Source organism: Atractosteus spatula, chromosome 13, assembly GCF_055471065.1.
Source record: "Atractosteus spatula isolate fAtrSpa1 chromosome 13, fAtrSpa1.hap1, whole genome shotgun sequence".
In the NCBI taxonomy this organism is placed as follows: domain Eukaryota; kingdom Metazoa; phylum Chordata; class Actinopteri; order Semionotiformes; family Lepisosteidae; genus Atractosteus; species Atractosteus spatula.
In genome coordinates, this window is record NC_142718.1 from 23843201 (window position 1) to 23866508 (window position 23308).

Here is a 23308-nt window from a genome sequence, read left to right on the forward strand (position 1 = left end):
TCCTTTAAAGTATTTCTACAGTGATTATTAATAGGTGATCAAGTTATCAAGCAGGTAACACTTGTAGCAGAAATAGATTATTCAAAACAGATATTAAAAATGAAACAACAGTGAGAAGACAGAATCAAAATGTGGTTTAATAACTAAGTTTTGTAAAAACAAAATCACATAACTTTTTGTGTTATTGCAGTGAAGTTTGGCAGTATCTCTTCTGTTGACCTCTTTTGACAGCGATTAGACTTCTCAATAAAAAATTAATGGGAGATGTTTTTAAGCCGATGTAGTTTCATGCTGTTTGGCATCTTCACAGTAGTTATATCTGAAAGTGCATAAATCACCTATACCCAAAAGTGCTCTATTACAGGACATACCCACAATCACTCTGAATGCTTACTGTATGTGACAGAAACAACTGACAAAAAATCTTCATCTGGATCCTTTGATATGTTACTGAATATAATTCGAAATGGATTTACTTGGGTGGTAGATTTTCAGAAGAAAAAATTACTCAGACTTCAACTCAATCAGCACCACCATGCAATTCTAGTTCTCTGTCCCACATAAAAGTGACTGGGAGGAATTCTGGGTTATAGCATTAAAATAACATTCATTTTATTTTCCAACAGTAGCCACTGACCAATCAAACAGTATATGAACACATTTGCATGGTAGGCCCTACAGGGACATTCTATAAGTACTACCAGAGTGACACTGTGTCCAAGATTATAGAACCTCAATAAAAGATGTGTAGAGTAGCCCAGCGGTTAGAGAGTCACCGTGAAATATGGGTCCACAATATGGCTATGTCTTTCATGAAGTGCATCTTCACCCCTTCTCCTGTACACATTCTCATAGGCCTTGGATATCAGATTGGGAATCCAGTTGGTTAGGTGCTGCTTTGACAGGACTTGATCCCACACCCTAGAATCATAACAGATGGTCAGTGCAGACTCACCTGAGTCCTCTATACATAAAAGCTGTTGAAAGTCAATGTCAATTACAGCCTGAAGTTATAACACAGGCCAAAAGAGAGCGGAGAGTTCCTCACAAAGTACCAGCTTTTATTTCTCTCCAGGGATTCTACATTTGAATTTATGTAAAAGGGCAGTTCAGAGAGAATACTGCAGTGAACTTGTAGGTACAAATACAGAAAAATTAGCTGACTGCAGTGTTAGTGTACTGTCTGACTACAGTTATTATTTTCTACTTTCTGTTTTATTCATGTTAGTTTCCCCTTACACTAATTTTTTTAGGAAATATTATAGCTGCTTATTGAATCCTTGCTCTGGAATACCAATCATGGAAACTATTACTGCTTTGTGGCCATTCAGAAAAACAAGGGATTACCTACTTATACAGTATCATAACTTTAAATCAGGATTCAGCCTAACTGGCTTAGAAAGCTAAAGAGATTTAGCTTACATTACAGCTGGGTGAATTACATGATTGGAGCAATTTATGGTTTAATTAGTAAAAACAAATCCAATTCACATATTCATGACTCATTGAACAGTTAAAGCTTCCACTAAACTCTATAGAAATGGGACTTTCCAAGACATGGATTGTAGGCCACTAATTAACCACTTCTACATGCCATTGATAGGTCATGTCTCCTTAGTTGGGACTGTACTGTATGTCTCTACTGCTTTTCTGATTTGACAACACTAGCATCTGTTCATCCATTCATTTTCCAGCCATATCATCCAATACAGGCTCACAAAGAACATACACACTCCACACAGATAGCACCCCAGCTCCAGAATTGAACCCACGTCCTCAGCACTGCAAAGCAGCAGTGCTAACTACTGTGCCACCATACCAGCATGTATCGGTGATTAGCATTATTACTGACCAACAGGTCATAACAATAATTCCATAACAGACGTAAATATATGCCAACACTACCAACAATATGTAATAAACATAAATGTATGATTAACTGTCAGATTCATCCAGTCCTTTCATTTTAGGGACAACAGTCAAGGACTAGGTTGCAATCATGCATACCAGATAAAAGAGTAAGCAAATTAGCGTGAAGTAGCAGCATATGAAATATACTATAATGTACATACTCATAATTGTCTCCAATTAAAACTGGAAGCAACATACCAGCACTAGGATCAAAAATAGGATTGAGTATTAGATGTTTTATAAGGTAAAACTTCTCTAATGGTGTTTTATGTAAATGTACTATGTCACTATATCTTTTTAAGAACCAACAAAAGCTGTAAGAAAATTAAAAATTATTTGGTGGGCAATACATATCAATGGCTGTATCCATGTCAACTATTGTTGCTTAATTTTCTAATAATAGACTTTAGTTTAAAAACTGTATACTGCCTTAAAATGAACCCTGTTATCCTGTTTCCTGAATCTAGCATTGATTTGTTAGAACAGGCCATGTCCTCATGCAGAACGGAGTATTCTGTGCTATTAAAACAATAGCCAACAATGACTCGACAGCTATAAGGCATAAAATTACATAATTAATATCAGTTTAATGAAATATTAGCTATACAATTCCATGGGGGACATTTGTTTTATTTTTTCCAATATATGCACAGTCATACTAAGAAAAATGAAAAATTGCATGTAGCACCACTGTGTGGGGAGAAATGTCATGCCTGTTATCTTCCAGGAACTTGTGAGGTAAAAACAAAAGACTGGTGCCAAGTATTCAGTATATTAATCTAGGATTTGGTTGCTTTCTTAAACTTTGTGTGAACTTCACCATTTGAAATTGTAATGCACCACTCTTCAATGGAAACCTGTCTCTGTGTGTTTGTATTTACATCTTTGTTGACCTTGAAAATAATACGTACTGTATATTTGATTTAAAAATCACACATTTGAATTTCTAAAAAATGTTTTTTTAATATTTTTTTAGAAAAGAAAGGTTGAAGAATGGTTCTTTCACATCATCCATTGAAAAAAGCAAAACTTATCAGATTCCTTATAGGATTTTTAACTTTTCATAGTATTGTGCGGGGGAAAAAATGGATGCACACGACTCATGTAAACATTTAAAAAACATGGATCTTATCCTATAAACCTTGCTTTAAATTAATTACTTTGCCTTTTGTAGAAAGCAGATTCTCAGATTTCAGAAAAAAAGTGGGCTGGAATTAAAATGATGCCAAACATCTTTTTTTCTCTTCCTATTTAAGGCTGTAGACATGAAAAGAGGGCTTGGTGTGTATTATTCTAGGCCTGGTGTTTTGAGCTAGATGGTGCTACATTAAACTGCATTTCTCCAATAGCATACAGAATCTCATGTCTAATTAACGGACATGATGAGCCGTGTGCAGATTTTGGTGTTTTCCATCTTTGCAGTTCTGCAGGTTTCTTTGGTGTGGGCACAACAAAATGGTAAGTCAGATAACTTTCACCAAAAAGTAAATTACTGAGGCTCAGAATTTAATTAGTTGATATTTTTTGTGTATATAATATAAGGAAAATTGAGTAAAAATGCATCACAAACACAATATTCTGTGCTACAGAAAATGACTGGGAATAATGTATTACTATGTAGTAACGTTTAGTGCATCTTAAGGCGCATCTATGATCTTAAGAGTTTGTTATCATTTGAAAGAAAATTGTGCAATTAAATGCATATTTTATTATGTAGCACCTATAATTTTGTTTTAGTGACTGCATTGTGCAGGTAGTCATGTCACACACTTTCCAGATCATACACCTTTGTATTCTTCAAGTAATATCTACACATTTAGATAAACATAGTGCAATGACATGTGTACAGTACAGTACAGTATACGAAAGACTAAAACATATGTATACTGTAACTTTCTTAGCTGTGTTGATATTTTCTGAGGAATTAATTTATTAAATGTTCTATATTATTCTATATTATCCATACTGTATGGAGCCCTGTTGGTTGCATCTTACCCAGGCTTCCCAGTACTTCCTATTCGAATGCTTAGTTTATAGCAACAGGATTTAGTATATTAATCATTATTTGAACTTGAACTTCTTTTTTGGTTGTTTGTAATATACTGTATGAGCATGCCTGTGACTTACATAACTTTGGCTGTTTTAGCTGCAAAGAGAGCTTGTTCAACTTGGAGAAAAAACAGCATCCAATATTTGAAACATATGTCGTCTTAAACACAGACTATAACAGGTACAAATGTAACGTTGCTTTGGATGTTAGTTTCAGCCAAATAAAAGTGTAATGCAACCGGAAGACACTTGTAGTAGCTGTTACGTGATTTTATTAACTGATTTTTGTATGATTCTGCAGAAGGTAATTGTTCTATCATTTTTAATTTTTCTAATTGTTATATATGGAAAGTGAAGAAGCTTTAATCATCTCAGGAAACTAGTATTTCAATAGCTTCTAGAAATCAAATTAATGTATTTCACTGCCAGTTTCATTTTGCGACAGTTTTCTGGAAACTTAAAGAAACATAACCCATTACAGTTACAAGTTATTTGTGGAAGGAATTATTTTTCTGTTAATGAGTAGTAGGAAAACATTATTTTTAAGAGGTAGTAGTTAAAATAGTAGTTATGCACACATTTTATAACTGTAAAAAGAAAATTACAGTTAGAAGCTACTTGTGTAAGAACAATCTTTAAAAATATTTTTTAACAGCGGTCCCTCACACAAGTATCTTGTAATTGTAACTGACTACTTTTTAAAAGGACCCTTCTCCAACATAAAACAACACACCAGAACAGACAGATGTGTGAGGAACTGTTTCACAAGTTGAGCTACAGTATAGAGGAACTTTAGGGGCTTTAGAAAGCAGATGGTAACAGCCAAAATTGGTACACCAGGACAACATCGCAGGACAACTCTTGCCACAGAATCTTTAAGAAGCCAAAATCAAACAAAGCTAATTGTTGCAGAAATACAGTAACAGTAAATACAGGATTTAATGTATCATTTCGTCTAAAGATGTAATTGTAAAAGTGACAGAAAATAATACATTTTATGTAAAAAAGGTAAATGTTGCTCTTTATACATAGATTATAACATATATGCATGTTTTTCTGTAAGTTAATTTTGTCTTGCATTACAACATGTCTTGCATTACAATCAGATGCTGACATACAGTACTCTATTGTTAGTTTTGAATAGATTCTTATATTGAATAGTTTGCAAGTAGAGCTTGGTAACATTGTTGGAATCATTATAACGAAATGACCATGTCAATCTGAAAATGATTTTGCCATCAATAAAGTAAAGCAATATTTTATTGAACAGACAACATTAATCCTTCATCTTCATGGCCGTTACTCAGGCAGCCATTCACAGCAATGCCCCCAAAGCTGCTGCAATGTTGTGTTAGTGATCGATAATAGACTAAGAATAAGTTATTTTGGAAATCCATTTTTTTCATAACAAGACTTTTTTATTTAAGGCACTGTGAGTTTTCTAATACATTTATCCCCAACTGCTTTCTGTCAGCTAATACAGAAAATATCAAGGTTTTGTCAGTTTAACCAGCAGTATGGTCATGACAGAAAACAGCTGTTACCTAAAAAAAGGCAAACAATCCCAGGGGACTAAAAGGTAAATTCTTGCATGGAAACTACATAATATTTCTAAAAATTATTGCAAGTAAAACAGTATTATATTTCAATTTGAGTCTTCTGGGATAGGGCATATGTGTTTTCAAGTGTTATAGAAGTAATAAGAAGAGCCTGTATGTTTTTTCAATACATGTCTAAATAATATGAAAGGCATTTAGTACAAAAAATCTTTCTAAGACTAAAACACAAGCATGTATTCTTGTTTTACAGTGGAGACTTGGTGTTTCTTGTAAAAGGTGTAATTAATGTAAAATCAATTCACATAGTTCAGTATGAAGATCAATTTTCATATTTTAGAATGATTTTCCTGCTATCTGATTAAACAGTGGTACAGTAGTTCAACTTTTGCACAGTGAGAGTGGAACAATTAATATTAATAAGTTTGACAAGAACCAGTCTTGTAGATGTGGGTAACCTTACATTTGTTCCTTGTAACAAAACTGTGATTTCCTTTATATGATATTGGGGATGATAATTTCTTAAAATTTTAAGTTCATATTAAGATTGTCATTAATTTATTTTCCAGATATACAGATTGCCAAAATCATTCATCTCTCTTGTTAAGAACAGTCAACAGTTTTCCAGCTTGGTCACACTCTTCAGCCCTAACAGTTATACCAAAGAAAGCTCCTTTCATAGAATTATTTCAACATTTTATTTTAAATAGCATTTAAGTCCACCCTTGTGGCTCAACCAGTATAGATGTTTGTTCATGGGCATTTTGAGCTCTATGATCCTGGATTAAAGCCTGGTATGTATTCCTAGCAGATTGTGAACAGGATTCTCCAAGTTGGTACACAATTAACTGAGCATTGCTGAGGGTAGGGTGACATTAGTTGGCAAGTGCCTATGGGCTGTCAGTGACACAACGACCCCAGTGACCAGCCTTCCAGGTGCTTGCAATCCTTGCTCAAAATGGTGCAGAGATGCCATACTGCAGGTTAAACTAGGTTTTTAGAATGAAGAATTCTGAACCTTGGGTGTTGTCTGTGTGGAGTCTGTATGTTCTCCCAGTGGTTGAATGGGTTTCGTCCAGGTGCTCCTGTTTCCTCCCACAGTCCAAAAACATAGTGAGTGGTATGTTAATTAGTTTTTGAGAAAATTGTCCATGGTGTGAATGTGTACTGTATACAGTATGTCTGTGTTTGGCCTGTGATAGACTGGCATCACTTGTGACCATAAATTGAATGAAGAGGTTAGCCCTTTAGTGCTTTCCTGTGCTTTTCATACTATATGTACAGTATACTGTACGTGAGACAAACAATTTCATTAAATACAAAAAATTAATAATATTTTTGAGACAAGGTGTGGTTAATTTGTGTTATTTTATGGATGTGCCATCCTCTATACCTCATATTTTCCCTTTAATAGGCTTTAGTTTTAATTGTTGTTTTCTTTGTTTTAAAGCAATTTGAATTAGAATGTCTGTTTTTAGTCACAATGCTGAAATGCGTTACTGTTTATTTGAAACATGTTTGCCCATGATTGATACAAATCAGTACTAATGGGTATTTGTCACAGTTTACTGTTTAATTTCAAAAGAAAGTGTGAGTGTAAACACATGAAATGTAATAAATATTTGTAACTATATTAAAAATATGAAAGCTAAGTTCTTATACTTGCTGGAATGACTATCTTCCAATAGTAATACAGCCCAAATGTGCAAGATGTTGTGCTTTCACAAATACTTTTAGCTATTTTAAGTAATAAGCCATTTTAACTAATTGTTAACTATTTCTTAGAATTGTAAAGGAATTCTAAGTATTTTGTAAGCATTTTGAATAAAATAATTAAAATTGACTATGTTTAGAAAACATCGCTTTATCTACTGAGTGTCATGAGTAGATGGGATACAGCATTACAAACCATATTCAGTCCATTTACTGGAGGTCAGATTTAAGTACAGTTGACTAATCAAATCTAACCTATGTGTCTTTGAGAAGTGGGAAGAAACTGGATTACCCAAAGAAAACTGACTGGAATAAGGGACAAATATGCAAATTCAAATCAGATATTATCCCATTACAGAACACAACCCAGGATCTAACAGCTGTGAAACATCAGTGCTAACTGCCATGACATTGTTTGAAGAAAACTTCACTGCTGAAACTACAGTAAATAGTTTCCCTTACAAAGACGTCAGAAACACTGTTATGAACTGTATTTATTTTATTCTTTTTATGTTTGTCATTCCCCAGTACAAAGAGGTTTCCAATGAGTGAAAATGTCATGTGTTATGGTCATACCGTAATCTGATGTAGAAGGAATATAAGCATAAAAATTCAGTGTGAAACAAGTAAATACAACATAGTAATGATGACAATGACTGTAGAAAAACATACTTTATTCGCACAAACAGAGAGCTGCACTGGAAAGGATTAAGAATCAGAAAGTGAATGCCCTTTGAGTGAGCCAGTCAATGTCCTGAATCCTATTGATAATCTGTGGAGAGACTTGAAAACCTCTGTCCATAAGAAGGCCCCAAGCAATGAGTTTGAGAAGATCTTCCTTCAAGAATGGGAAAAATTGCAGCAAGCCAGTGAATAAAGTTGGTAGAGACTTTGGTATCCAAAAATTACTTGTGGCTTTAATTGCTGCAAATATTAGCTTTCAATATATATTTAGTTCATGGATCTGAACGCATATGCAATAAATATAATTCAGTTGGTCTTCTTTAAGTTTTGCTGACATTTAATTTAAATGTAGTTACTGTGTCTTTTGAAGTCTTCAGTTGGAGCACTCAGGTCTTTGATAAAATACTAGGTTCAAAAAATGTTTATGTATTTATTTGTAATTTAACAAAATGGGATACCATAGGAACAGTCTTACAATTACATTACAAAGAATGTTTTTTGAGTGCATAGGCATATGTTATAGGTAACTGTAAAGGTGAAGATGGAGAGGAGAGATACATAAGACAAACGCACATTTTATATTAGTAACAATATTGTTATTAGGAAATGATAGGACAATTATGAATTAGGACAGCTTGGGTAAAAATTCCTAAGCTTCGTGGGGAACTCCACATAATTCTTGTGAACACTGAAATTTGTATATGCTTTAAAAATAAAATTGCATGGAATTGACGTTTACAGTATCATCTAATTTTCAAAGGAAGACCACAAATTTTCTTAAACATTGGTATACTAAGCAAATAAAACATTGGTACTACTAAGCAATACTGCAAGGTTCCTGTAGACAGGAAGACTCTTAAAATCTTTCAGATCTTCTCTACTCTTTTATGGACATTGAAGAAGAATTTCAGAACTGTGTTAGGTTTGCAGAACACTTTACAAAACAAAATGAAAAAAAAAATGATTCCTAAAATCTGTGAAGTGTACTTGAAGATATAATAAACAAAACTCTAGAGAAACAAGGCCGGACAGGCTTTGTATGTCATCTTTCCAGTGAACGGAATGCAATGCTATATTTGGAAACTGAGCGCCTTTAAAATCAACATGCTTTGACAGGTTTTCTTCACCAGTTGATTGTTAATGTAAGTTCAGCCTTTTAACATATTTTAAACTACATTGTACTGACAGGGTCTTACATTTTCCATTTCAAATAAAGGTCCCCTCTGAAGAGGGGTAATCAATTAGTTATTTAAAAAAGAAAGAGATCACTTTATTGGCCATATACTGTACAATTTCTTGTACAGTATTAGGAATTTATCTTTTCACATACCCCAACTTGCTCTCCATGAGACACACAGGCTGGGAGAGAAGCTTGGGGTCAGAGCGCAGGGTCAGCCATTTATACAGGGCCCCTGAAGCAGTTGGGGTTAAGGGCCTTTGCTCAGGGACCCAACAAAGTAGGATTCCTCTGCCAGCCGCAGGATACGAACCAGCAACCTTCCAGCCACAGGCACAGATCCTTAGCCACAGAGCCACTGCACTGCCCGAATATTATTTGTATTATTAAAAATATATAAACTAAAATGCTCTTTAAAGGCTACAAGAAATGTCTAAGCAACTATCATCTTAATTAAAAAAGCCTGTGGTAATTAAAATAAAATCATGAAGAATCATGTGAATGCATTATGTAAGACAATAGTGGGGTTCAATTCCCATACTAATTTTTGTGTTTTAAGTCATGTTAATTCCTCTTACAGTAAATTTAATCCACATTACAGCTCAACATGCTGAGGAGGGACTCCCAAATAACACACTGTATCCAATACTGAAGAATGCAGCTTCAAATGATTACATTTATTATGTCAAACCTCCCCCTGCCACATATATCTTAAAAGAATATCATCCTCCCTTTCATTTACTTTTTTGTTGTTTTAGAACATTGCAAATATTTGACTTGATTTATTTGAGATTTTACCCTCGCAGAGAGGGTAATTCATCAACTTCTACTATTACTTCCCCCAAACTGAAATAATGCATATATCCCCAAATGTGGTAACTATTTTTATTTAGGAAAAAAGAAACAAATTATAATAAAATGTTTCAGTAGTGCAAGGCATGGTTTCCTATGTGTTCTTCATGAATAAAGTGTTTCATTGTTTATATTTTCTCTAATGTAATGTCAATTTTTAGGGTATTCCACAACATGATTAGATTACAGTTTTTGTATTTCAAGCAGGTGCTAGGAAATGTTTGGTTTTAAAGTGACTACAGTATGTTCTATAATCACATTCCATTTTGTTATTTGTGTGCGGTTGTATAGTTTTCAGCATTGCTTTCTACTGCTGGCACTGCTTTCATTTTCTGGGATGTTATCTGCATGGAGTTTGCATGTTCTCCCCGTGTTCATATGGGTGTCCTCTGGGTGCTCTGGATTCCTCCCATGGCCCAAACACATACTGGTAGTTTAATTGGCTTCTGTAAAAGCTGGCCCTTGTGTCTGTGTTTCTGTGTGTCCCCTGTGATGGACTGGCATCCTGTCTAGAGTGTATCCTGCCTTGCACCCAGTGCTTCCAGGGATGAGCTGTGTGCCACTGTGACCCTGAATTGGTTAAGCAGTTTTTGAAAGTGACATAATGTGATAATGTGAAAGCTATATAATATATATATATAATATAATGTGTATAATATAATGTGAAAGCTCAATGTGAAAGAATGCACAAGGATATCACATGGAATATTTAATCCAATAGGTATTACATTTTGTATTTTTTCTTTTTCATCACTGCTAGTTTTGTGCTGTGTACTTTGAGATCCTAAATTATTGTACAGTATTCTAATTTCTGACCTTTCAGAAATCAGGTCTTGTTGAATTACATTATTTAAAGTTTATTACAACTGCAATAATATACATTTGTAAATATACATTTTAAAAATGATATTTACATTTTGAAGTAATTAACGTTTTCAAAATAGTTTAACAAAAAAATTTCTTAAGATCAATGCTAGTTCTAGCAGGCAGTTTGTACTGCCATAATCCTAGTAGATGAACATACAGTACTGTAGCTGAAAATAATATCTTGCAACTGTATATAACACAGAACAGTTTAAATGAAATGTTGGCAACATATCTAAGAAATGTACTGTAGCTTCATACATTAATGGATTTTCAGTCATTCAGTGTATTTGTAACATTCTCTAATGTCACCTTATGGAAATAAAAAGAACAGAAACTTGTAGTTGATTAAAAAAAAAAGAGATTGTAATTTCTAAATGCTTAGATCATTCCCTGTTGGATTTTTGAGCATTCTCTTACAACGACCTGCCTCAGTAATCTGAACTTCTAAAATACATTTGTTTCAATTGAATAGAAAGAACAACATCCATTAGTTACATGGGAATGCATTACAATGAGTACTCAACCGAATTCCAAGAACATTCAAAGGCTTTTGGTAAGGCCCGTCTGGGAGACAGATCCAGTGAGATCTACCCTCATGTAGAGTCATTAGCCCTCTCAATGCTAAGGCCAGGCCTCCCAAGTTGTGTAAGAAAACATACAGTAAGAATTGTTGGTATTGTGCTCAAACACAGACATAAAACCTAATACAGTAAAATTGTAAGGGCAGTAAAATATGCAAATGTGAAATTTGAAAACAACCCAACAATAAGTTGCCCTTTGGTCACCTCCCCAGCATACTCAGCATGCAAGAATTACTTTTGCTTTGTGAACAACCATTCCGTCTATGAATTATAAAAAGTGCTAAGGAACCTGTTCCTCCAACCACAGGCTCGTTTTATCTCCCAGATCCACCAGTGCATCCATACACCACACAAGATGATTATTGTATATAATATCCCCTTTTGGGGATATCTGTAGTAATAAATATTCCCTTCACATAAAGGTATCCCTGCAACACAGTATTCCTTTTATCACCCACCCAACTTACAGATCACAAGACATGACTTATTCATAGAGTAGTTCAAGATCCCCAGTTACCATAACCCAGTGTCACAGTGGAGAAATTCAGCAGCATCATTTTCTAGAACCAGCTCTGTTCAGTAACCCAGCATGCCTCCTTATGCCATACAGTATCAAGGAAACAGTGAAGTTCCAGGCATTCTCCTCAGTCCCTTCTCAGTCACTTCAGGCGTCCTTAGCCGTGTGTCCCTGGTCGTTTACACTGATCGTCTGAAGTCCAGTTTTGGGCAGAGGACGGAAAAAGATGATGATGTGGTCTTCCTCCTCTGCTCTCAGTCTCTGGTGTCTAAGTTGAGCCCTCCTGGATCCAACTGCTGCTACAATTTTCCCACAAACCTTCCTTTTTTCAAAAGTCCTCCAGTTTTCTCTTGCCTTCAGCATTCTGACGCTTTCTTAACAAGGTACAAAACATAACTCTTTCCTGTGGAGGGTGGAAGTGTCCCTGTGATGTGTTGGGAGAGTGCAGAACTGACTTGCAAGAAGGAAACGTCTGTATACAGATGGGCAAGTATAATGATCCGATGTTCATTCACACCCTGTTCTTTGGGCCCCCATCTTGACCACCAGCACAGTCAAACCTGTTTGCAGCCCCACACAGAACCTCTGAATGGTAAGACAATTACCTGGTGTCTGTGCTAAGAGGGCCTTTGCTCTTTTAAAGAAAGCATAAACTAAAAATCACAGTAAAACAGGTATGCTGAAAATCACAAATCTGTGCACACTGAACAGAACATACAGCTTATTCAAAAAACAGAAATTCACTACATCACCAGCTAAACTAAAGTATGAAATAACCCCTGTTCTCATCAGTTAAGATCATTTGTCAATGACAATTTCAGCTAGGTAAAAAATGATCTTTTTAGATTAAATATTTCTTGGACAGAGCCCTGCAAAGCTAAAGCGATAGGATATACCGGATATATCAGGGAATAAAGCACAAACCTGCATCAACACTAGAGATACATTGACCCAGGGAAACATCACACAGCCCTTAAGACCTGGTGTCCTCATACTCATTCTGTGGCACTGGCCTTGTCTACATTAGTTTCTATAGGCTCTTGCCAAAGAAGCAAATATTGCAACTAAGAAATAGTCTTTTTGTCAGCCTGTTTATTGACTTTATATCAGTAAGTAACTACTATAATAATCAGCAATAAAATGGAATATGCTTGATTATATTTCCTCAATGAGCTAAAACATGTTTGTAATTTTTTGTAAAATGACGCAAAACTGTAAAGCAAATCCAATGTGCTGTTTTACACTGATTATACTAATTTGTTTTACTATTACTTGAGTCTGAGAATTCTAAATGACTGATAAAAATACATGCGTCTCTTAACTTTACAAGAAGCAGAACCATGCAATAACTTCACATGAGGACTGACAGATAATAATAGTCCATTCATCTCTCTAATGCTGGAAAATCGGTGTACTCTGAGTGGAGAGTTGCTATGGAAAACATTAGATAAGCTCACAACAAACAGACATTTATAATCTAAACATTGAGGGAAGCCTTCCTGGACTTTTGACTTTACTTGTAAAAGGGATAGCATTAGTGGGCAGATGTAATTTAATGTCATATTCAGAGGAGACAAAGGCATTTTGTAAATGTAAATAGTGTTGAACAAATTGTACTGTAGCTTAAACTGATGTAAAGCCCTTCATGCACAGCCCAATTAGGAAGCAATATTTTTTCTGCTCTGTGCTGTGCTTTGTCAAATTTTTTAGTAAGGCTATGATTAAAAAAACATAATTATTTCCTTCGTCTGAGCATTTCAACAACACTTAAAGTGAAGATTATATTTTTAAGCTTACTTAATAATAACATGGGGTTACAAAATGCTGTTTAAAGAAATCCTTACTCTCCTGCTATTGTTGAGAAAGGACAATGCAGCCCATAATCAATGTGCATTTCTATTAAAAGAGCAGTTTTTAAGCATCACTTAAAATCCCATTTTGAGTAATTGCAGCAATTAGGAGTCATACAAAAGTTTCAAGACACTTTACAAGCAAAGATACCTCAAACATCATGACATGTGCCATTAAGACCAACTCTGAACTTCCCATGTATCAGACTATAGTCTGAAGCACATTCACTCACAAGTCACCCTTTATGAGATTGAATACTGGAGTAAATGAGAAAAAAAGGTATGCAATCATGTTTTTGGTGGGGGGGTCTGAAATGTTCCAGGTTCCAGTGCCTGAATATGAACATAAATTAAATGAGGGCAGAACAGAAACATTTTTCACTGTCAAGGTAGGATGAGGTCTTTCTCATCTTTAATCCTTTATTTTCACTTAGTCAGACAAGTCAGCGAACAAATTCTTATTTGAAGTTATTACCTTGCCATGTGTCTTATACCAATGTTTCACAGAAGTAAGATAAAGAAAAGAATAACCAAGAGAAAATAAATACTGTACCATAAAGACATAACAGAGAATGGCATGTTACTGAGTACAAGTTTCAGACTGAAATAATTAAATTATACAATTGAAATCAGTCTCAAATACAAAGGTGGATTGTTTCAGCTTATTTTACAGATTTTTCTAGCTATTGTATATACAATGTACAGTTTAAGACTCCATATAGTCCTTTGTGCCCCAACGAGCTCTGTTGGCAGGGCATGAGACTCAAGGTAGTGGGTTCGTGTCCCATCTTGGGCGTAAGGTTCTCTAATAGCCCTGGGCAGCAGCAGTATGGGGCAGTGTTGGCAGTGGCGACAACAGCAACAACACTAGCACTATCTGTGCGGAAGAAAGGCCTGGCAATCTACTTCTGAATCTTACCATGAAAACTCTATGGATGGTGACGGGAAACTAGCCATAGGGTCGCCATGAGTCGACACCAACTTGACAGCACTCTCCCATCCCATATTGTACTTTACTTATCCTTTATTAATTACTGCATTTGTAAGAAAGTTTGAATTATTTTAGACAAGTTATCATTTTTCATTCCTAGTTCTGGAAAGGTGTAGCTTCAGATGTTCTTATTTCTTGATTTATTGTATTTAATTTAACATTACTTTGCATGGTTAAAGTCCAACTTGCCTTATCACATAAACAACAAAAAAAAGAGAAAGATGCATCATTTTTTAAATTATGCAGCTGGCTTATCTGAAAGTAGATTGTGCACATTTCCCATCTTCACTTATCCTGTCATTGCCTTATGCTGTTGAATAACTTGGGCATCACAGATATGCCTTTTATTTTCCATTGCATACTTCACTAATTGCAGGGTTTTTGTGACCCCCCTTCAATCCAAACAATCTAAATATTTTTTTATTAACTTTTATTCAACTCTCCAAGAAATTTATTTTCTGGCTATTTTAATATAATCTGAAATACATGTATAAAAGATAAAAAATGTTGTGAAAAACAACTGAAAAAGCAGGGATAGCAAATCTGAATTTTGCCCTGTAAAACTGTAACATTCTGTCATGAATCTTATTGTGTAGTAATACTGTCTTTGAAACTCATGTGCTGTTTAAATCTGTTATAAATGTATTGCTGTATACAGTATGTAAGTAAAAAAGAAGTAATCATTTAGTTTTGATCTTTAATGTTATACTGTCATTTGCTGTCACTGTATTATCTATAAAATAGGGATATTCTTGAAGGTGATCTTGATTCAGTTTCAAAGAAAAACTTTTCGAAGTGCTATGGCAATATAGTTTCTTCTTCACATCTCAGATAAATTAAGCACTGGAGATACTACAGGGGACTTACCAAGAATTCCCCTAGTATTAGTAAATGTGAAGGGTTTGTAATCATGGGAAACCATTTACAGTAGATTGCAAACTGTTCCTTTCCTACACACTTGGCTCTGACTTCAGAAATATTCTTTAGAAGTATCTCAAGGGCTTTTTTTGTTTTCAAAACATAAGGAAGTGATTTATTTTGTTAACTGCTTAAACAATTAGTTGACCTTTTGTTAATTATCACCTTGCAAAATTTAAATTGTGTGTGCAGTAATAGATTTCTTTAAACAAGCATTGTAAATTCCAGGTTCTAAATCTCCAATAAGTAATTTAACATTCTAGTGCAACAACATCTAACAATTTTAATTTTAAATAAACAGTAAATACTATGCGTATTATCTAATATACATACCTGGCATCAAGAAGTACATCTATACTAAATACAGTATATCCTGACATCTTGTTTGATCTTATGTTAAGATACACCTACAGTAAGTGTTTTGTTCTTACAATCCATAAAAAGCTACTGCATTTATCGAATTATATATCTGAAATAGGCTGATCACTGTCCCCAGTAGTGATATTAAATAATTCCAAAATCCAGTTTCTCACTGCAGGACTGTAGTTATTCCCTTTAGTATAGCGCCTCCTTCTGGTACAATAATACATTAAGGATACTAAGTGTAGGAAAAATATGAACAAATACTTCTGTGGCAGATAAGTAGATATTGAATTGAAACCAAAAGCTCCCATCAGACACTCCTTGTGTTACCCTCTACAGGTGCACCCCTACATGGGCTCTCTGGAGGATGGGTTTTCAAGGTCTAGTGACCTTTGTCGTTCTGCACATCTGTTTAAATGCTCTGTATGTTATCTGGGATTCCTTGCTTTCTGTCTAAAACACAGTATACCTAAGGCCCATGGAGGCACTACTATCCATGATAACCTTATTAATGTCTGCTGCTTATTCAATTGTAATTATAGTCCTTGCAACAGTAATATACTGTATCATGATATTAAACTGATGGTTCTTTGAATATTAAATATGGTACATTTAGCTTTAATGTGCTAGGTATCTGATATTTAATTGATATGTTGGAATCTGTAGTTGAAACCACATAATTTAAATCAAGAGATGTTATGTGAAAAAATGTACAATGCAGTTATCTGACCTAATTTAGAATACTGTGTACAAATTTTGGTAGTCACATCACAAAAAATATATTGCTGCTTAGGAATCAGCTCAAGGGAGAGGAACAGGACACATTCTTTTAGTCTAAAAGGGCTCAAATGTTTTTGTTTCAAACAAAGAACACTATGAAGGGAACTGATTTAAGTATTCAAATTCTCAAAGGCACTGTCAACCTAATATAACTGCAGTATTATCAGTAAAACATGAACCAGAAACAACAGGAAACTGTGGACAGGCATTTAAATCTGAGAACAGGAGGCACTTTTTTAACACAAAACATTGTGGGAGTCTGTATCAAGCAATCCAGCTATGTTGGTGAAGCTGAAACCCTGGCTTCTTTCAAGATAGAGGTGGATAAGATTGTTGGATTTACAAAGTAAATAGTGGTCATCTCATATTTGTAACCCTTCAACTTTATTACAACTGGCTAAGCACATGAATTATATCAACAAGTGAAGGACTGCAATTAATATACAAAAACAATTCTTTATATCAGACACAGACAGTTAAGATATCTTTTCCAGCACATTAATTTTAATTATGCACTTTATATTAGCATGTTTTGTTTCTCTTGACTAAAACAGAATGTAATAGCATATTTCTTATATGGATGAGTGAAGTAGTGAGAAAAATACGATATGACTGATATAACAATAAAACTTGTGCTTTGTCACTGTAAAAACAGGAGATGCAGTTGAATCATAAGAAGATATATCTGTATAACAATATCATATGTGGAATTAAGTAAGATATTCAAGAAGACAGCCTTTTGGAGAGAGTTTTGATTTTTAATGTGACAACAAGCTTAGATACAGCCTGACTAACATAAAACACACCTAAATAGTACAGCCTGACTAACATTAAAAAAAACATCTAAATTAGAAAGTAAAACAATAGGTGTTCAAATTAATGAGCTTGTTTGGCTGGTGTTCTTATGCCATCTCATTTCTACCAGCATAAATATAATATTTACATCTATGGGAGAGATGAGATAACAAACAGGCAACAACAAGAATGTGTATTATGCATTGCCTATCATGGTGGCTTTGGCTATCATGAAACCAGTACATTATAGTTTTACACAAGTTTCAAAGCACAGAACTTCAACTCAAAAAGTGAATTTGATTACATTATTGTTAAAAAACATTTTCATAGTTTTTTTCAGGAACAGCTATACAATGTTTTGTACCAAATATTAAAATTAAAAACATCAAGAGAGAATAAAATATGAAATAAATGTTAATTATTTTTTATTTCTGTACAGAGAATTTAATTTTATGTGGTAAAAAGTATTTTACCAGCAGAGGGGGCTAACGATCTATTTGTAAAGCAAATACTGTATAAAGTAATGCTAACGATAACCAAGGAAAAAGCAGAGGTTACTATTATGACAGTACAGAGTATGGAAATCCTACATCTCCTGTTTCCCAGAATTAGAAACCATTTTGATAAAATACATAGATAAAAGTGGAATATATCATGAATTATAATATATTGTGTATGACAGTTGATTTCAATCTTGTTAACAGAACTCTTAATTACTGAGGCTAATTGATCTATTATAATATGATAATTTTCAAAAACCGTGTTACAATCCAATGGAGTACTGGAGCAAAAACAAATAAAAAGGAAAAAAAGTTAAGGAAAAGGCTGCAATAAAACTATTTCTGTAGATTACAGCTTTTAACCTTTTTCTGAACTCTTTCTTTTCCAAAATACTCCATTGAATGGGTGTTTATGTAATGATATTTGGCAAGCTGAGTTCCATCCATTTACTTTCCACTTTCTTATGAAGTGGTTGCTGCCTCAGTTTTGTCTAAACATCTCTTGAAGTGAGACATGTTAATGATGTTAGAATACAGGTATAAATAACAAATTACATCATAGCATTTAAAAAACTCCCCAAATTGTAGTTGTCTTCATGAGAGGTTCAGTTATTTACTGTATATTGTGCACAAATTAATTATTCTTAGTTATTATTATTAACATGGTTAATATATTTCATGTCAAAAAGAATTGCTGTACCTTCCTGTAGAAAAGGGGATGGGGTTTAGTATACTTCATAATCATGGTGGCAGTCCTTACTCAGCTGTTAGGCCAGATGCTGCTGTGCACCTCTGATTCTTTTCTGTGGAGAGCCATTTTGATCAATGCATTTTCTTAGTGTAAATTCCACAATCACAACTGTCCATTTTATCACATTTTTACAAATATCTATTGAATTCCTTACAGTGGCTTAGTATTTTAGTTCTCTGGGACTTTTCTGGATTTTGGTTGAACCACTAGTACACAGCCCTATTTTGATCGCTCAAAAATGTCTAGCTTGGTTTGGATGCGGCAACCTTGGTCAGTGGTGACCTACTGTGCATGTTCTTAGTGATATTGTTTTACTGAACAGATCTCTGTGTTTTAGATTCCTTCCAGTCAGCCAGAATACGCAATAAATGAGTATTCAATTAAGAGGAGCAGATAGTCCTCAAAGAATAAGGTTGGGAACACCTGTATTAAATGGTGGTGAACAGAGCTGAAGAGATGATCTGGGCTATTGTAGGAGTATGTTCAGGGGAGAAGCTACTGTACACATATGTAAATCTTTTAATCTGTTTAAAGTTTTATTTACTGTACCCAGTTAGCTTGCAGAAATTGTATATTATTTAAGCTTTTCTGTTATTATGATATGGTAGGAGGTTTGATGGTCTTTTTGTAATTGTTATTGAGCTATGAGTATTGATTTGGAGTGGATGGTTATACACTATTGCTTTTCAACTCACTCATGCAATTTTGTTTTTGATTTTTATGCTGAATATATTTTCTAATAGAAGATAGAAGTGTTTAAGAAAGGGAGATGGTGATGATTTTACTGTAGATTCTTATTCTTTTGTAGAATGAGCTTTCGTATGCTTAGAATTAAATATATTCTATATACACAATTTACATTTTGATTTAAAAATGTGAAATGGAATGGCTATAAAGTTTATTTAAAAAACTGTTAAAACGAAAACTGAAATTTATTAAGACAGCAAAAAGCTCCATGCACTGTGAAAAGACCTCATATTTTTATTCTGCAGGGACAATGACAACATTTCAGTCACATTGCATTTCATATAACATTTCACAACATTTCAGTCTCCTATGTTGTGAAATGTTATAGCATTGATTTCAAACTGGCTTCCAAACACTAAACATGGTGAATATTTTTGCATGTTGTGCATACAGGTTATGTCATATGATTTACTGTTCACAAAGTTTCAAACCTCTGTTCAAGACTTTATATAAAGAATATATGTTCAGAAAAATGCTCATTTGCTTTTCTGATCATGCAAATTGATTTTTTCTGCAGTTGTTTTAGGAATCTGTGAACACGATGGCCAGATGCATGCTGACAAAGATGTTTGGAAACCAGAGCCCTGTCAGATCTGCGTGTGTGACACTGGGATAGTCACATGTGATGACATATTCTGTGACGAAATAGAAGATTGTAAAAATTCTGAAATTCCTTTTGGAGAATGCTGTCCCATTTGTATAAATAATCCCACACCAGTAAGTAAAATCAAAATTGTTTTATCTTTTTTTGTTACATCTGTAAAAGTTTAATAATGATTTTTTACTTGACATCATTGTCACTGACATAATATCAGTCAAACTGTATATGTAATTCTTATATAACATATTTTACTTACAATGTTTAAAAGGCATCATTTTCTTACGACACCACAGCGGAAACATTGTGTTTCCTTTCTTCTCTATTCAGCACAGAATTAACCTTTACTTGTTCCTTTGCAGCCTATGCATGCTGACGCAGCTACCCACCTGAATAAGTTTGTTATTACATAAATACTGGATCTGCGAATTGGGTTCAAGCTTTAAATATTGAATTGAAAACAATTTACTGCACCATCTACTGCTTGCTCTTTAAGATGTCCATAAAATACAGATGTACTGTACAATATATGAAGCAGTAGCAAAAGGGATCGTTAGTTTTCTTGGAAAACAAATGGACTATGGATCTCAGAATATTGTCAACATACAGTAGTGCTGTGCAGTGATATTTCAATCAAGTCATGACCATTTACAGTATAACCACCCACACTACTTTCATCAAAGTAATGCTGTTTTTTACACCTTGTTGTTTTAATCCTCATAACGACTTGGATCTGTATTACTTTTAATCATTGGTCCTCATTTGGGCTAATTCTCCACTGACGCAGCACATACAGTATACAGTAAGTACCTTTATATGATGTGGAACTGTGGAAGCATCTGCTTCCTGACTTATAAATTGTAAGGTGACCCATCATCTTCCTCGAGCTAATCGGATGACAAATTGTCATTTTGTCATTCCACACCTCTTTCTCAAGGAATGTGCAATCTTATTTGAGCTTGCCACCCTCCTACACCCAGTGTTGAGAAGAAGAAAATAAGCATATTTTCCTTAAGAGTTATTTATGGCTTCCAACTGAGATGCTACTGTAAGTCCCTCCAGTAACTTTTAGCTGCACACTCCTTATAAGGCAGATGCATAACTGTAAAGTTTCCTCCTAAAGTGTAATTTCAACTGTATACACACTTTCAGCATCTGCTATGTTTCAGCTGATTATCAGGCCCAAACAGGAACAGAACCAAGCTCTATCTTTGGAGCCCTAAAACTCTCAGGCTATCTAATACGTTGTCTGGGTAGGCCTTTGTTTTCCAGCCTTTCCAAACTTTAAACTAGCTTTAAAAATTGAAACTACAGGTTTTAGCAGATAAGGTTATAAAAGGGAATAAAAGCTTCTCAAATCTCTTACACCAAAATATACTTCCTCTTCAGCCCTGTCCTAAATTCACTCACAATTGACTTTAACCAAAACACAATTTCCCTCAGAATAGCTGATGGTAACAGTGAAATGGCCAATCAGACACTAGCATTACTGATCAAGCAGTGCCCATACATTAATGCACCTTTGTTTGTCACTTTTGTAGTGTTCTGTTGCATCTAGGCTTCACTGGCATGCAACCTGATGTCCTGTATGGGAGAACAGTACAGCACATTTGGAATTCCTTATACTGTCTGCCCTCCGACCAAAACAAAGTGGTCATCTTTTAGAATGCACTGTTTTCATCTGAAAATGTTGTAAATGTTGCTAAGAGAAATGCATTATCTCTACCATATTAGGTCTTACAAAATATATCTATTAATTTAAAAGGACCAATGCTGAAACCAGATAACACAATATATTGCATATAGAATTGTCATTGTAACCAATTATTCTAAGACATGGAACCTTTTATTTAAAAAGCTTTCTCTTTGTACTTTTTGTGGTGTAGGCAGTTGCTTTGTTATACTACAACATAACCATACACATACAGTATGAAAATTACTCATGAAGTAGAGTGAAAAAGAACAGATGTTCTATAAATATCTCAATAACCTCATCATGACTGCAGCAAGCAGAATACTTTAGAAATTCAGTATTTTTAAAGGATTTCAAAGTTGCAATATTTTAATTATTTTAACTTAGTTCATGTTAGAACTCTACACAGGAAAAAACATATTAATCGACATACAGACCACCAGGTTGATGTCAGGGAGAGTTCTTTCCGGACTCTATGAAGACGACACAATCCAGGGTAGTGTGAGGAAACACAGGAAAAAACGGCATGCAGGAGACAGGAATGAAAACAGGGGGGGCATGTCCATGGTGTGCTGGTGGTCGGGGGAGGTGTGGCCGAGGCAAACAATCCAGAAGAAAGTCCAAGGGGGAATCCAAGCGGAGGCAAAAGTCCAAAACTGGACGGTCCATCCAAGACAAACAAGATTTAAAACCAAGAACCGGGTCGGAACCGGCACAGGAACGGGAACTAAAACCTTAACGGGGCCAGGTGCTTCCAGGTCCCGGACTCGCCTGGTACCGGAACCAGAGCAGAGCCCGGTATAACGTCAGCGTCTGGCTTTTAAGGGGGAACTGAAAAGGGGCTGGAACAGGGAGCAGGTGCGGGAGATGAGAAACAAACAAGGAAGGGCTGGAGCGCCCTTAAGAGGAAGGTTTACGATCGTGACAGTTGAGAAAAAGTTTTTATCCCCAAGTGATATGCGTCATGAATAATAGCTAATAGCAAAATGCAAACTCACTGACTAGTTTCCATTACTACAGACTGTTGAATGTTATATTTTGCACTGCATTCATCACGACATTATTCACTCTTGTATGTTGTAAATTGTTTATTATTTTTTATACTGTATGTTGTATTGCAAACTTTATGTTACATCATATTGTATACTGAATAATACTGTTATTGTTGTCTTCATCTATCTGAATGGTGAAAGAGTGCACTGTAGTTGTTGCAAATGGCAAAAAACATTTAACTTGAACTTACCTTACTTACTTACTTGAACTAATTTAAACTTAAACATTTAAATTAACTTACATTCACTATTTCTTTTCAAGGGGCCTCCCAACAGAAATGGAGAAAAGGGACAAAAGGGTGAAAGGGTAAGGCACAGAAAAACAGCTACTTTATTATATGTAAAGTTTATTGCTGTGTTTAT

General features: G+C 34.7%; 1 protein-coding gene across 1 annotated transcript in view; it reads left to right on the forward strand.

Moving 5' to 3' along the window:
• Nucleotides 1–3189: 3189 nt before the first annotated feature.
• The window catches only part of LOC148821912 (uncharacterized), a 69003-nt gene continuing 48884 nt past the window's right edge, over nucleotides 3190–23308 (forward strand). The window contains exons 1-3 of the mRNA XM_088931043.1: nucleotides 3190–3369; nucleotides 20120–20319; nucleotides 23208–23252. Of these exons, the coding sequence (XP_088787169.1) occupies nucleotides 3291–3369; nucleotides 20120–20319; nucleotides 23208–23252 (324 nt within the window). The 5' untranslated portion in view covers nucleotides 3190–3290. The remainder of the gene's footprint in view (nucleotides 3370–20119; nucleotides 20320–23207; nucleotides 23253–23308) is intronic.